Here is a 15,281-nt window from a genome sequence, read left to right as displayed (position 1 = left end):
GTCCAGAACTGGGTACAGGAGTCCAGGTATGATCTCACAAGTACTGAATGGAGGGGAAAGATCGCTTCCCTTGACGTTTTTTTGAACACGGTCCTGTACATGTTTGGCTGTGAGATCACACTACTGACTCCTCTTTAACTTGTTGTCCACCAGGAGCCCAGACCTTTTTTGCCAGCCTGCTTTCTAACCAGGTGGTGCCCAGCCTGCACTGTTGTGTGGGGTTATTCCATCTCGGATGCAGGACTTTGCATTTGATTTGCTGAACTTCGTGAGGTTCCTGTGAGCCCATTTTTCCAGCCCATTGAAGTCCTGTTCTTCTTTATTTAATGCGTCTGAGCAAGGCTATCCAAATTTGACAGTCATGGGGCAAGATCCTAGTTTTGGGACTTACATGTATGCTACTGTGGTAGGAAAAATAGATCAGTACACTGTGGATCTCCCCGTGTATGGATATACCCTGTTCTCTTCTGCCACCCAGCTCAAACACAGTTGGATTTCCATTCTTTCTTTGCACTTGCCTTCTTTCCTTCCTCTATAAGTTGCATGAAGTGGTGAACAGCTTTGATCTGACTGTTCATAGAAGAGACTAGATGACTCGAAGGAAGGGGATTTGATGCAGGTGTGTAAAATCATGGGTCATGTGGACAGGGCAAATAGGCAGTCACTGTGTTCACTCATTTCTAGTACAAGAAGCAGGGGACTTCAAGTGAAACTAACAGGTGTCACAAGCGAAAGAAAATGGCTCCAGACACCATGGGTAGTTAGTCTGTGGAGCTTCTTACTGCAAGGTGCTGCAGGCACAGACATTTTATTTGGTTTCAAAAAGGGAACAGACAGGCTGATGGAAGAAAAATTGATTGAGGACTGTCATGTGCAAAGATGAGACATCTGCCTCAAGAAGTCCAAAGTTAGACATTGCTGGAAGCCAAGAGAGTATTCTGAGGGGAAAAAAAACTGAAGAAATACGTCTGAGCATTTACTACACAAACAGCAATTCCCTTGTGTTTCTTCAGAAAAAGGCTGCAGCTTGGCTGAGTTCATTTTGTACCATAGTCTTAGTCTGTAGGCTGCAGCTTAGCCAAGACTGTATTAGGAAATATTTCACACAGATGAATTTTATGTTTTTCTAATGATTCTTGGTGTCCATTGACTTTGTCTGTATTGAGCCAGCACAGTGGGATACTGCAAAGATACAAACCTTAGTTTGTCTTGAGTTCTTCCCCTGCTCTGTATCACAGACGTGGAGGTAGAAGAGACAGAGTACATCGCTGCTTTTCAGTTCCTCCAAAACTGGTCATATAAGGCAAAGCTTCTCTTCTACTTCTCTTCAGCCACACCCTATTTATTTTTCTCATGTTGCAGGCTGTCTCATTGCTTTCTTGGAGTGGGTTCATTCCTTGCTTACCTGAAAGCTTTAGAATTTCAGAACAATGTTAGTCTTTAATGCAACATCGGTTTAAAAAAACCCAGAACACCAAACACTCCATTTTTTATTTTACACTAATGAGCTTGCTGGTTTAAGAGGAGTCAGTAACCACCTTCAGGAATGGTGTTATTTGTGGTAGCATGTTTACCACTTCGGACAGTTGCTGTTACTGTCTTTTGCTAGGAGATTACCATGTTGCTGACAGGTTCCTCATCTGCATAGCTTTCAGGGCCACAGCCAAAAGAGTCAGGCAGCGATGCCTTGGGGAATACCTGTCCTCTTCTGCTGAGACTGTAAGCCACAGGAGATTGTGTTCTTTGTCTTTACACTTTCAGGTAGGCTTCAATATCTTCGAGCCCAAGGTGGCTGAGAGAACCCATCTGAGCACTTGCAGTAGTAGTCCTTAGTTTCGCATTCTCAGCGAAAGAAAAGGTGAAGGCACTAAATGCTCTTTTGCTGAAAATGCGTGTCTGTTTTGGGGTTTTTCACATGATGCACCTTCGCTTGGTCACATGTTCAACAACAGGTATCTGTACAACTTTCTTTTCTGGACTTGGACAGAGACAGCCAAAATGTACCATTTGACTCGCACCATCATTTTTATTTCTATGTGCTCTGTCACATTCCCTACCAGATAAGATTTGAGAGAGATGTCAGCAGTGGACACGTAGTCTAGTTCGAGTCCTCTCGGCAAATGCTGTAGCCCTACACTCCGAAGTGTAGAGTTAGAAGGTATTCTGTCGTTTTGTCCTGAATACAGATTTTAAGATCCTGACTGGACTTCACCCTCCAAATAGAGACGCAGTTTCTCCGAAGAACTTCAGTCAGATCCTCATAATGAACAAGCTATTTGAACTTGCTGTTACTTGTCAGCTGCTTTATTTATATGTGAAAAGGGTGAGTGAACTCCACATCTGTATGACCATTTCCCAGCCTTTCACGTAGAAGGGTGCATTTCCTAGAACGCATCAAAAGCTTTTGCCACAGCAAAAGCTCATTTTCTTTTGCAAAGCCCATACCGCTTCAGCCTCATGTTGCATGGTGTGGCATGCTCATGTCTTTTAAGACAGACACATCTGTTATATACTCAGTGTTGGAGAGGAAAAGAGATACCAGGTATGGCTTTACCCCCTTTATTCATATCTGTGTGGCATGCAGGAGGAGAGGAACCGGAGGTGTGCCACTACAGGTAGCTGCTATTGTAAAAATACTCCAACAAACAGTACTGGGGGAAGAGTACCTGCAGCATAAATGGATAAGGGCATCTTGAAGAAAACCAATTGTTTGAGAACAGCTGTAAGTTTTCAATATTACTGCTCTCCCTTGCTCCTATGCAGCAGCTTGTTACCATCTCTCTGGTGATGGCTACCAGCCCCACAGCACTGCTGCTAGAAGAAACAGGACAAATGCTCTCTAAATGACTTCAGTGCAGTGTCCCAGGCCAACTGAAACCACCACTGCTACTTTTGGCAGTTTCAGATAAGAGGCTTCTCACACAGAAAAGAGGCTCCTCATTGATATGAGTGTGCATGAGCTCTGAGTGCGTGCTGGCAAGTAGTGAGGGGAAGCAGTGGCATCAGCGGCCGCAGCTATAAATTGTCACTGTCTGTCTATGTGTCTTTAGGACTCTTGTCAGGAAGCTGAGCTTATCTTAGCTTTGAAAGGTTTTTATTTTATTGGTTTCTTCAGCACTTGAGAAATATCAAGGAGGAAAAAAATAGCTTTTCTCAAATCCGTATCTAACTGGACCACACTCTAAGGCTTATTAGAGCAAAAGCGGTATTTTGATGTAAAGTTAGCTGTTTGAGAATGTTGTTGTGATTTAAAAACAAAGTCTAAATTCGAAAATAACAGAATTGCTAACGTGAGAAAACAGGGATAGAGAAAGATTTTCAATACAGATCTTCACTTTGTGTCCACTTAGAGGAGAATAGATGCCTGCATTATGTGGTGCTGTAATGTACATTTGACTTATATTTTACAAACAAATATAAAAAAGACTTCTTGCCTTTAAGGTTTTGTAATGACAGTTAGGTGAAATGCATACTAAAAATAAAAAAAAACAGACATTAGTAGAATAAAATGAGCTTGTACTGGTGTGATGTTAATAATACATATATTTTATTTCTACATCTTCTAGTTATTCATGAGTGGTCTGTCTGTGGTTTTATCAGGTTATCATTTGCTTACTCCAGTAGGAACAAATTCTTTAATAATATTTTAAAATAGTTTATTAAAAAAGCTAACAAGAACAGAACTGCTGTAGCATACAGAATTAAGTAGAACTTCTCCTGTTAAATATTTTTCTTACTCCATTTTCCTGTAGCTGCACAGTGTCTTCTGTAATGAGAAACTCAATTTTGTCAATCTAAGTGGTATGAAATATAGGGTCTCTTATATTTTCTTTCCCATAAGAAAATAATTGTTAATTTAATGTTTCCGTTCTGCTGTTCAGATATGACCCTTCCATGTTAGCAGGTAGGCGGAGGTCAACACGTGAGGAAGGAAGGAATTGCAAAGATGACAAATGTAACTATGTTTGTTTGACTTCCAGTACAACCTCAACGCTGAAAGATACAGCTGCAATAAATAACATTTATTCTGACATCTGGCATAGCTTTTACCAGTAATTATCAGGCATTCTTTAATTTTCCTCTTCCATCGCAACCTCATGGTGCAATTACCAAGTTGTCTTGGCAGGTGAAGGCATATTAACAAGATAGATAGAAGAAAAAAGAAAATACAGGGGGGACAGGAATAAAGTAGGGAAGGAAACTGACACATGACGGAAGGGCATGACAGCAGGAACCCAGGGCTTGCATCCTGGATACTCAACTGGTATTGAGCCGATTCCAGCAGGATGTGTTTAAGTCATTCGGTCTCTTTGCTGGCCCAATTTCAGTGTGCCCAGAGGGATTCCAGATATGCTGTGTGAAAGCATGATGGGAAAGCTTGTTCTTTCCCAGCAGTCCTGGGCTGATCTCTCCATTTATTGATCTGTTAGGTAAACAGTGCTTAAAAGGAGGCAGCCATCTCACACCATCAGAATTAACCCATTAAATTACATTTTGGTGACTTCAACTGTGAACACTTGTTCCTGTTTCTAAAATGCTTGTCTTGTGCCCGTGTCTGACTTCAGCAGAAGTTCTGAAGAACTCTGTATCACTGCTCTTTTAACTGAAACGGTGCAGTTTTCATATTACAGTCTCTTGCTTCAACTTATTTTTTGTGTTTATAAATAATTTATATACAACTAGAGTAGAGACTCTTTACAATACATACAAGAAAGAAAAGTTCTCCTTTAGGAAAAGGAGTAAAGACATAATATGCCTTGCAAAGATGAGTAATTTAACGTATGGGAGATATTCAGTGTTGGGGAGAACCAAACAGTTCATGAACTTTTCATCTATTAATAACATTTGACAATGTTATCTATGTGAATTGTCCAATAAGACATCTGTGCTCCAAATACTATAAAATTCAGTTTCACCTCCAAAGAGCTATAAACTAAGCACTTCTGATAGTCAAACGTGCACAGAAATTTTCCATTTTTTCTCAAAGTTTGATACCTTTGCTTGTGTGACTTGGCTAACAAAACTATTGCTGTAATTGGAGTTCAGTGAGAGGTCATGCAGTTTTCAGGTGTTCTGGTTGTAGTCAGTCTGAATTGTAAGCTGTTTTTGTTTAATCCTTTCTGAGACACCCAAACTGCAAACTGAGTCTTTACTTGAGTTAATAGCATCCAGGCATACCTATGTGCAGTATGGAATTTGAACATTCACAGCGGTGCATATTTCCTGGAAAAAATAAGGAGATCAGTCCCAATGATACAGCTAGGAAATTATAATGTGGAGTTTTCCTGCTGCCCTGTGACAATTCTTTTTCAGTCCAACATCACTCCTTAATTTCCTGACATCCTGAGAAACAGAACCTTATTTAAGCTGCTGTACAGGGAGCACTAAGAGTTTTTACTGTGGACCCTGTTTTTTTAAGCTTGCTTCACTGCAGTGTACTACAGACTTTGTTTTTCAGGTAGCTTTCCATTGGAAGATTTTGCAAGTACCGTCATTTGCGTTTCTCCTACATCGCGTGAGCTTTCCTCGTGATGGGACCTGACAGCACTTGAAATTGATACACTCACTTGTCGCCTCAGTATTTTCATTACAGTTCTCTTGTATCCTTTGCATGCAAAGAAATAGATGAAAGGGTCTAGGCAGCAGTTAAAATTCATCAGGAATACGGTATAATGGAGTGACTTCTGGAAAATTTTATTTTCAGTGCACGAGGGCTCATTCTGAAGCTTCTTAATCATGTGTTGTATGATTGCAACATGATAAGGGGTAAAGCAAATGATGAACACTATAATTACAAATATGATTGTATTGATGGCTTTTTTGTTTATCCCTGATTTTTCAGTCAGTGGATTTTCCTTGGCTGTTTGAAAAAGTTTGCAGCTAATTTGAGAGTAACAAAATAGTATAATCCCCAGCGGAATAAGGTACCCTACTAAACAGGCAGCAAGAAGTATAAATGGTAGATGTGCTATTTTTTCAAAGTTTGGATATTCCATACACGTAGTCCTTTCCTCTTCTTCCTGTGACATGGATTGTATAAGTAATGGGAAAGTTTGACTGAATACGAGAAACCAGATAAAGACACAAATTCCCTTTGCATATTTAATCCTTCTGATTTTGTGTCGGAATGGGTGGACAACAGCGAAAAACCTGTCAATGCTCAAACATGTCATGAAGTTCACACCTGCGTAGGTGTTGATATAGAACAAGAGAGCGGTTATTCGACATAATGCTTCTCCAAATGGCCAGTGAAATCCCAGGGCATAGTAGGCTATCCTTGTCGGCAGGGCGATACAGAACAGGAGATCGGAGACGACGAGATTTGTTGAATAGAGGGTAGTGGAGTTGATCTTCTTTCTGTTTTTAAAAATGACGGTGAGGGCAATGGTGTTTCCAAGCACCCCAAGAATTAAGATGGAGCTGTAGAAGACGGACAGTAGGATCCGTGCTGTGTCTTTGTGCTCATATAAGTCGCAGGTGGAACTGTTTGTCTGAAAAGCTGTGAAGGTGTCCATTTCTGTAACCACCATGGTTGCAGGAAGCTCGGTAGACCTAACATGAAAAAAAAACCAAAAGGGAACATTTTGTAATAAATGTAGATAAACTTCTTCTGCATAACAGCAGCCAGCCTCTGTTGCAAAAAGTAAGGTTGTAAAAAACTGAAATGAAACTTCATTATGGTGAAATATTTTCAAGCCTCTTTCAAAAAACAAACAAACAAAAAGATGGCTCTTTTTGGCTTTTCTGTTTTGATCCCAATTCCTTCTTTCCTGAAAAAAATCATACAAGGGGCAAAATAATGAACCAGGGATGTAATGTATTTGGAAAGTGAAGTTCATAGGTGGTCAGGAGGTGGGAGACTGTTTAAAACAGTCTGAGGGGAAAAAGGAGCCTGAGGAAACCGCATGATAAAAGATCATATGAAGTCCCCAAGGGTTAGACAAGCAGTCAAAATCTTTTAAATGCATTTCAGTTAATTTTTAGGGATTTTTTGTTTCTAACAGGTTACATCACATTGTGATGGTTTAACTTGTTTAGAGAAACTAATCTTTTTCAGCATTCTTACTGAATTGGCTTTATAATAACTTAGCTTTTTTAATACTAGTTTTAAGAATTGGCTTTTGGAATCTAATTCAGATATTGTTGCATACAGAAATTCTTAAGACTACTACTTTAGTAACTCTTTAGTGGTGCTGCAAAAGAGAGGTAACCCAGCTGAAATATTTTACATGTTGTCAATTCAGTAGATTTTAGAAACTTTTTAACCTGCACAGTCAGAAGTAGCACGGAAGAGCTGCAAAGTGGCAGTGATCTGGGGGACTTAAAAATATAAAAAATGATCCAGCAGAATTTCAGAAGTGAAAAGGGCCTCATGCTGTTGATATTGCTTCCAGTGTAAAACACTTCTTAGGTGTGTTGTTTCCTGACAGCTGCATAGTGTAAGCATAAATGCCAGAGAGGATGGGGCATCTAACCTTACTCCTTGAGCAACTGTTCTGTAAACTGGTGCCTCTTACAGGCAACATTTATTGATTAAAACAGCAGTCAAAACAAGATTGCTTCTGCTTTAATGCAGAATAATATCTGGAGATAAAAGCTGTTGTAACCTGAGTTTTAAGTCCATCTGGTACCTTTAATTAAAATGTCTAGGTTATTTCTGCGGATCTGCCTTTCAACACACACTATTTACAGACAATTGTAACCTGTTGTACCTTAAAAAAGTCTTTATGTAAAATGCCTCTCAGTTTTAAGGGTTTTAAGCTACACATTTTAGAAAATATTCATTACCCCTTTATTAACCTGTGAAGGCATTAAAAGGTTAGTATCTTCTTTCATGTTTTGAGGAGATTGTCCTTCTTATTTCAGGTTGGTCACAATTAATCTACCTGCAACACATACTGTATTATAAGCCAGTCTGATCAGACTTTTGGCTAGGTTAGCAGGGATGCATAAGGTTCTCTGTAACCAGTAAACCTGCAGATAGTGGATGATGTGTATTAAAATACATAAATGAGTTATATTACATATGTTTAAGGAAGAAATTTAGCATCCAGATAGTGCATTAAGTCTATATTTGCTGTGTTGCACAGGCGGTAGGAAAGACAAGTGAGTGATTTCTAACTGATAGATGTACAGTGTTCTGATTCTTAGATACCTGTGAAGTATGTACTGTGTGTCAAGAGGTGGGAATACTGTGTTAAGGGTTGGAAATCGAATCTGAAGTGGGAATTTTGTGGTTTGAGTAAAGGAATTAAACCAGTAAATAGCAACTCCAGCTGTAGTGCGGAATTAAGAATGTCTGTAGTTTTATATTAGTTAATTCCACATCGTTCACAGTATCTTGGTGTTAGTGTGTTTGATGATTGATCAATACAATAGTTATTACCCTGGGGATAGTTCTGATATACTTTCCTACTGTTTCATCTTTTCCCTTATAGAAGCGCGTGGGATGGCTCTTGTTTTATGTTAGATGTAATAGACTGCCGTTTGCAGAAAATGGTGTGGGTTGGTGTAGGCACCTCGATAAGAGTCAATGAAGTATTTTGTTTTGTTTCTCTTATTTAAATGCTTATGATTACTTGTTTACATGCCCAGCATGACATCTATCTTCTACTCATCTCTTCCTTGAGATTTAGGTAAAATAATTTCTTAAACATATATAAGCAAGAATAATGTAAGATTTATTATAAATGGTTCTATAGCAGTAACTAGCTACAGCATATTAACTGCATAATTTTATTTTCACTGTAAAGTTGTAATAGTTTTGGTTCATAAATAATGTGCATAATTGTCATGTCCATTCATTTGGCTTTCTATAAATGTTTGTAAAATGTAGAGTATCTATTATACAAACATGTTTAACTATGGTTTAGGAAAAATTCCATAATTTCAGTGAATTTTTTTTTACATCAAGAGTAGAATTTCATAAAATGCATGTTACCTAATTTTGTGCTATGAAGTTGCATCTTTAGTGTAATAAATTAATCTAGAACTTGTTGCTCAAAGTAGGATGTTCACCCTCACATAAAACCATGACTATATTGAGAAGGAGTCCTAGCTGAGAAAGAGCTTTTGTCTATCCATGGTGCTAGCATGGGTCAACATGAGGAGCAGTTCCGTGGCAGGACAAACTGGCCACAAACAGATGAGAAGAAAGCTGGAGGACCACAGCTCATGGGCCTTCCAGGGCAGCTTGTACATCAGCTAAGCTGTACTCCTTGACAGAGGATGTCAGCAGGCTCTTCTGTCTGCTGTGGGAGTCAGCCCTGGGTGGGAAAAGTGTTCTTTTTGATCCTCTGTTATCCCCAAAATATTTTGACTGTTAATGTAGGGTGCACATTTTATAACACTCTAGATGAGTATTAGTATTTTCTGTATATGTAGGTGTGTATGGGCATTTTTGAGCAGTCACCATGGTGTCTAGGTGCTATATTACCTGAATATATATAATTAAAAAAAAAACCAAACCCTCTCAAGATACTGTATCTGGTTTGGGGCCCAAACATGATAAAGTTGCTTCCACCTGACAACTTAACGCGCATCACCTGAGCTATGGTAGCTTCTTTGTACATCTGAGCTCTTACTGTTGTTGGATGAACTCCATTCACCTCAGCAGGTATTTCACCTTCCCTTGTCAATCTTGAACAGGGCTGCATTTAAAAAAATACTTTCTTCCTAAAAGGTGTCTAGACTATTAAGTAAAACAAGACTTTTTTTTTTTTTAGTCCTATTCCTTGTGTCAGGTTGCTGTTTATTTCTTGGCAGCAATCCTTAGTGATCAGCTTATTATACTTACAGAGCATATGCCATCCTCCACAGAATGTATCTGAAAAAACAACAGCAGGCCCATTTTGTTTACTTTTCATGTGCTTTGCATTCTTGGAGCAAAAATGGAGAATGTTACCTCCTTACTGCTGCAAACCTCAGACTAGCTGGACTTGATTCTTGCTGGTTTTAATGAGCTGTGTGCCTGAATACCTTATGAGAACATGGCTATTAAGTGTCGTGAATCCATATGCACCATTGAAGCCACCCTCTAGAATCACTACCAGAGTGTTTGCTCTTCTAGGTTGTTGGATTGAACAAGGCCCTCCCCAGTGGCCGTCTGAGTTTATTAATGATAGTATTTTGAAGTATATATTTGAAAAAAAAAATACATTAATTTACTTCACCAATTTAATAATTTTATAAAACATTGCCATAATTTTTTGGCATAGAGGTACATGCAAACTTTTAAGGCATAAACTATGTAAAATTCCTGTCTTTATATTGGTATTGTAAAGAAGGTTGTTCAGGTTTTTACTTTTTCCTGAATCTGCAGACACACAATGCTCAATAACACAGACCTGTAAAATTGTAGTGCAGTTTGGTCTTGATTTGGAGAACTGAAAAGAAAACAAATTAACCATTTGTACTGTACGTTTTGGTCAGTCAACCCCCCTGCTAAAAAATGTGAGCATCTCTTATTTAAAGTTCTCTAAAATTAATTTGCAGTTGCTGGTTTTGTTGAGCCTTTCCCCTTTATACAGTCTCATGGTTTGGGCAATTGAAGATGAACTTCTTAAATGTCTCACACCAAGGCAAAATAGTCCTGTGATGTCTGTTCTAACCCCAACTTAGTCCCACACAGGTGATGGGGTTCCAGATGCCTCTCGGTATTGGTGTACCTGGAAGCATACTCACCACTACATCCCTGCTTTTTCTGCTCTGTTGATTAGGTATCCAAGATAAGAGTTGTGTAGCATGTAGCATTGCACTGGGAGCTTGTGAAGTTAGTTCACTGTGATCCTGGAGTACTTCTCAGATTCACTTTGTCCTAGGGTATCTCCAGTCTAGGGGCATGGCCATTGCTCTCTGCTTCTACCTGGGAGGACTTTATGCCTGGGAGAGTTTAAAAATAATTTTAATATTATGCCCAGGCTTGAAAACAGTGCAGTTTGTTCCTTATTGTTCTCTCACTTGCCATTTTCAAGTCTTAGCATTGTATTTGCTTTCTGACCACCAATGAAAAAAGTTTTTCTTTAGCCAATTACTTTATAAGATTCGTTAGCTAGCCAGCTTTTAATCTATTCTGTGTGCTTTCTTGATGTTTGATAGCAATAGTGTCCACTCGGCAAAAAAAATCACAGTACCATGTCAAGATGCTTACAGTATCTAGCATGCCTGAAATCTGTGCAGGTGCCTTTCTAAGCCAATTTTGTAATCTCATCAAAGAAGGAAAGCAGGTTGTTTGAGGAGATTGGTTCTCTGTGAAAACATTAGACTGGCATTATTTATTTTTTTTACATTTATACTGCAGTATGCAAAAGCCCAGCTCAGAGTAGAGTTCCCATTTCAAAGGATGTTTAATGAACAGAAAGGTGGCTCCAGTCTGGAAGTACTACGTAATCCAAAGCCCTGGTTCGTAGAGATGTTCATCTATGATGAGCTTTACATGTAGTATCATAATGTTACGTGCATTTAACTATTAACAAGCATAGACTTAAGCTGTGAGCCAGCAATTGCAGTGTTGCAACCTTAGATTACATGGGTCTGGATTATGTGTAAGCAGTGATACAAAGCGCTTTTTCTCTATATGCTAAATGAGTTTTCTTCTTGTTCTCAGCTCCTGCTATTGCTGAAGGAGCACCATCTGTCTTTTCAGCAGAACAGGGAACATGTAAAAGGCTTTAACTGTGTATTGTAGTCTAATGTGTCATTTGTCTGTCTCCATAATTTTCATTCTTTGGAGACGAATCCCTGGTCCATCTGTCCAGTAGGTAATTTGAGAGGAATACCAATTAAATTCTTAGAAAGGCACAGCAGATCATTAGAAAGATCTCTCGTGGCTCTATACATAGTATGGTTTAGTCACTTTGAGGTGGACAATATTTCTTTAACAAAAAGTATTGGGGAATAACGTTGTTTATGTAGGCATAAAGAGTATAAAGGATTCAAAAGAAATGGTCGGGAAAGAGACTTCTCTTTCCCTGCAATGCCTGACCTGAGGATTTACTGAGTTTACAGTCCTCTATAGGTGTAAACTGTGTAAGTCTTGCAGAGTTTAAAAACAGTAGAAGATGGGACATATGCAGTGCTGTGGTTATGTAGGTTTAATTTTTTCCTTAATCTCTAAAATTAATTGTTTTCTGTTGAGCAGTCATATTTACTGTTTGAATTTCTAAGTTACCATACAAGTGATCTTCATTGTAGAGTGTTTTCTCTGAGAAAAGGCTTGATTCAACTAAGTTACGTATGTTAAAAAGTGTGTGTGCCAAGTTGCATAGTAGAATACTTTGTTAATTTAGAATTAACATATACCTAAGATACATACACCTAGGTGTATATATTGGCAGCTTGGGAACTACACGTGGTTTAATAAAAGCTGAGGCAAGACACAGGCGTGTCCTAAAGCTTCCTGTTTCTTTCTAGTACTCTAACACTCATACGCTTCTAGTGCATTATGTTAATTTACCTTTTTTCAAAAGCTGTTGAGTTTTGTGTCCTAAATGACAATGAGTAGGCCTAATGACCCGAAGACTGAATCCTGAGGCTGCAACCCACAGATAATTTCGGTGAGGTAGTTTCCAGGCTAGTGCTTTTAGTATTCCTTAGTATAGACCCAGATTTGTTGGAGTACTGAAGTCAAATTTGTAAGCCACATGTCAGAGAATCCCAAGTATGCATTTAATGAATGAAATTGTCTTAATGATGGCTATGAACAATTATACTATTCTTTAAGCGCTTAACAGAATTTGCAGATGCACACACTGTGGGATCTTTATGGTACTCCTTTTATCTGTTACTATAGATTCTGCAAAGCTGTATGACAGTTATATTTGGTGCTCAAAAATAACAGAAGCTACAGTAAGTGAAATGGAAATAAAGACGTTGAGTTGAAATGCTGCATAACTACTTGAAGAAAAAGTGGAAGTAATTTGAAGTGTACATGTCTCGCTCTTATCTGTTGGATCTCTCTTTCCTAATGTGATCCGTCCTATGAAAAGTGTGAGAACTATCTAACATAAATCATCTCTGCCAAAGATGCAAGTTAGTGTGAAAAGCTGTGCTGATGCCAGAATGATTAACCTCCCTTCAGTTTACTTGCCTAAGTATACTATACTAAATGTAAAAAGGAGAGAGCCTAAAATATAGCAAATAAACAAAATAAAAACCCAAGCCACTGACAATTACGTTCCTGCAAGCAGAAGTAAAAAAGGCATCAAATAAGAATTTGTGGTTTAGTACTAGAAAACGTGCACACCTTTTATATGATTTTTTTTTTCTGGGTGATATGGAACCTGTACAGGTACAGTGTTTAATTTTAGGGATTACAACTTCAGAACTCCAGCTTGAATTTATTATTCATTACAAGTATACATACTCCTCAATCTTTCGCACAGAAAGGGATGAGATTTGAGCTCTTAAAGACTAATTGCCAGGTAAGTTTTCAGTTCCCTTGTCTCTTCAGGAGCCATGAAAATGGTAGACAGACCTCTTGTATTCTGTACTCAAAGGCATGCGTGCCATCTCTGTTTTTTAAGATAAATGGTAGTTGAGTTATTGTCTGTTGAACAGTCTATCTTGTTTTGCCAGTATAGTAGGAAAAATGGATCCTTTTTTAATTGGGAAGTGTATAAAAATCATATAACTTGTAATATTTCTTTAGCATTGTGGCATGAAGATCAGTAATAAGGAGAGAGATGTTTGGTGATAGCAATTCAGAAGAAGAATTCCTTCTAAAAACTTTGAAAGAAATGCCTGTGAGAAGGTGAAAGAGGAATTAGCCCATAAAACTTTGAATTCTTAAAATATTCTGTTGCAATATTTAGACGTGAGAAGAGTGACTGAGGAGTTCTTGCGCTGATAATACAGGCTGTTTCATACGCAAGGACCGCATGTGATAGAGCAGGCTATGCGTTTGTGACCATAGTACGGATTTGTTTTAAGGCTCTCTCCTACTAGTAAAGTATTTTGTGAGGTTCCGTGAATTACTTAAGAACTGCAGTGCTTCCCTTATTACTTGTATGGTAGTTATTTCTGTGTTAGTATAATTTAAATTACTATTGCTAAAAAAATTGTCTAAGCTAATGCAGTATCAAATGTTTCCCTGTGATTGTCGAAAGGCTGTATTACAAGAAAGGACTTGAAATAACTTGTTGATGCTGTGGTTCCTCAGATCCTTTAAATAAAAATTAACTGGCAGCATATTAATATATGAACATAAAATATCACAGAATTTCTTCCACAAGCCTTGTCTCTCCGTCCAAAGATCATTTATCCTTCCTACCACATGAAAATATTCAGTATAATGCAAAAAAGAAATAATCTTCCTGGAATTGTTTGCTGTTGTTCAGTGAAAAAAAAATATGAAATAGTTAATTCTTTTCTGTACTTACATATCTGTAGCTTCTTGGATCCTCTGAGCAGTTAAGGGCATTAGCAGGATGGCTTGACTGCGAAAGTTTACCCTTGCACATTGTTTTCAAGAGTGATTACGTGAGTCTCTTTTGTGGGAGGGGTAGGTTTTTTCAAGTGCTTAAAAAAAAGCCTTGTTTGTATGCTGGTTTTGATTTGCTGCCTACTGTTTTATGGGATGTGAAAGCATCTATTTTCAATCCTTTTGCAATTAGTCTGTTCAAAGAGAGTAAGTAGAAACAACCGTCCCGCCTGTCCCCTGAAGTTACGCGTTACTGACTTTCATAGAAGGGACTTTACCCAGAGGTTTACTTGACTAGTTGTTGACCAACTAAAATCCCTGAGTGAAAAACTTTGTTTACATGACATTTGCATTTAAAAATAACTTAAATTTAGTTTGTAGCAGAGCTGTATGATCAGTACACACTTTAAAGCTGGTTCTTACTGCTCAGATCTGACACAGCACAAGAAAACCTCAGAACTGAGGCATACTGAGATGCTGTGTAAAAACAGACATCTCAACAGCCCATGTACATTCCCAGCACTGTTTTAGTATCATAATGATGAGGCTTTACAGAAATGCCCTTTGAAAATACACGAAGCAGTTGAAGAACTCTGGTGGTTTGAGATATTAATGAGGATGTGTTTGAGCAAGGAGGATAATTATTATTATTATTATTAATAATAATAATGCACACGTAAGGTACATTAAAGATAAAAAGTTTTTAAATGCAAAGCTGATTCCCCTAAAATGATATTGGTAAGAATGGGTGGCTAGGGAATAGGAAAGGAATGGGATGTCGAATTGTGAGGTAGCCCCTTGTTACCTGGAATAACTTTGTTTCTCGGTAAAGAACATTGATCTAAGAGTTAAATTGTGTGTT

The 15,281-nt window shown here is 38.3% G+C and overlaps 2 protein-coding genes across 2 annotated transcripts in view; one reads left to right on the top strand and one right to left on the bottom strand.

Moving 5' to 3' along the window:
* UBAC2 (UBA domain containing 2) overlaps window positions 1-15,281 on the top strand; it is a 107,698-nt gene that overhangs the window by 47,803 nt on the left and 44,614 nt on the right. The gene's annotated exons all lie outside the window — the stretch shown is intronic.
* On the bottom strand, window positions 5,439-14,419 carry LOC137660539 (G-protein coupled receptor 183-like). Its single transcript, XM_068395428.1, has 2 exons — window positions 14,379-14,419; window positions 5,439-6,552 (listed from the first exon to the last, which is right to left on the bottom strand). The coding sequence occupies exons 1-2, from the start codon at window positions 14,417-14,419 to the stop codon at window positions 5,439-5,441; spliced, it is 1,155 nt and encodes a 384-aa protein (XP_068251529.1).

Source organism: Nyctibius grandis, chromosome 2 (genome assembly GCF_013368605.1).
Source record: "Nyctibius grandis isolate bNycGra1 chromosome 2, bNycGra1.pri, whole genome shotgun sequence".
Taxonomy (NCBI): domain Eukaryota; kingdom Metazoa; phylum Chordata; class Aves; order Nyctibiiformes; family Nyctibiidae; genus Nyctibius; species Nyctibius grandis.
This window is presented reverse-complemented; position numbering and strand designations above follow the sequence as displayed.

Excerpts from the sequence above, each read along its gene's own strand:
- LOC137660539 (XM_068395428.1), bottom strand. The coding sequence starts at position 14,419 with ATGCCCTTAACTGCTCAGAGGATCCAAGAAGCTACAGATAT. Across the intron at positions 6,553-14,378 it reads ATCCAAGAAGCTACAGATAT|GTCTACCGAGCTTCCTGCAA; the intron begins GTAAGTACAGAA and ends TTTTCATGTTAG.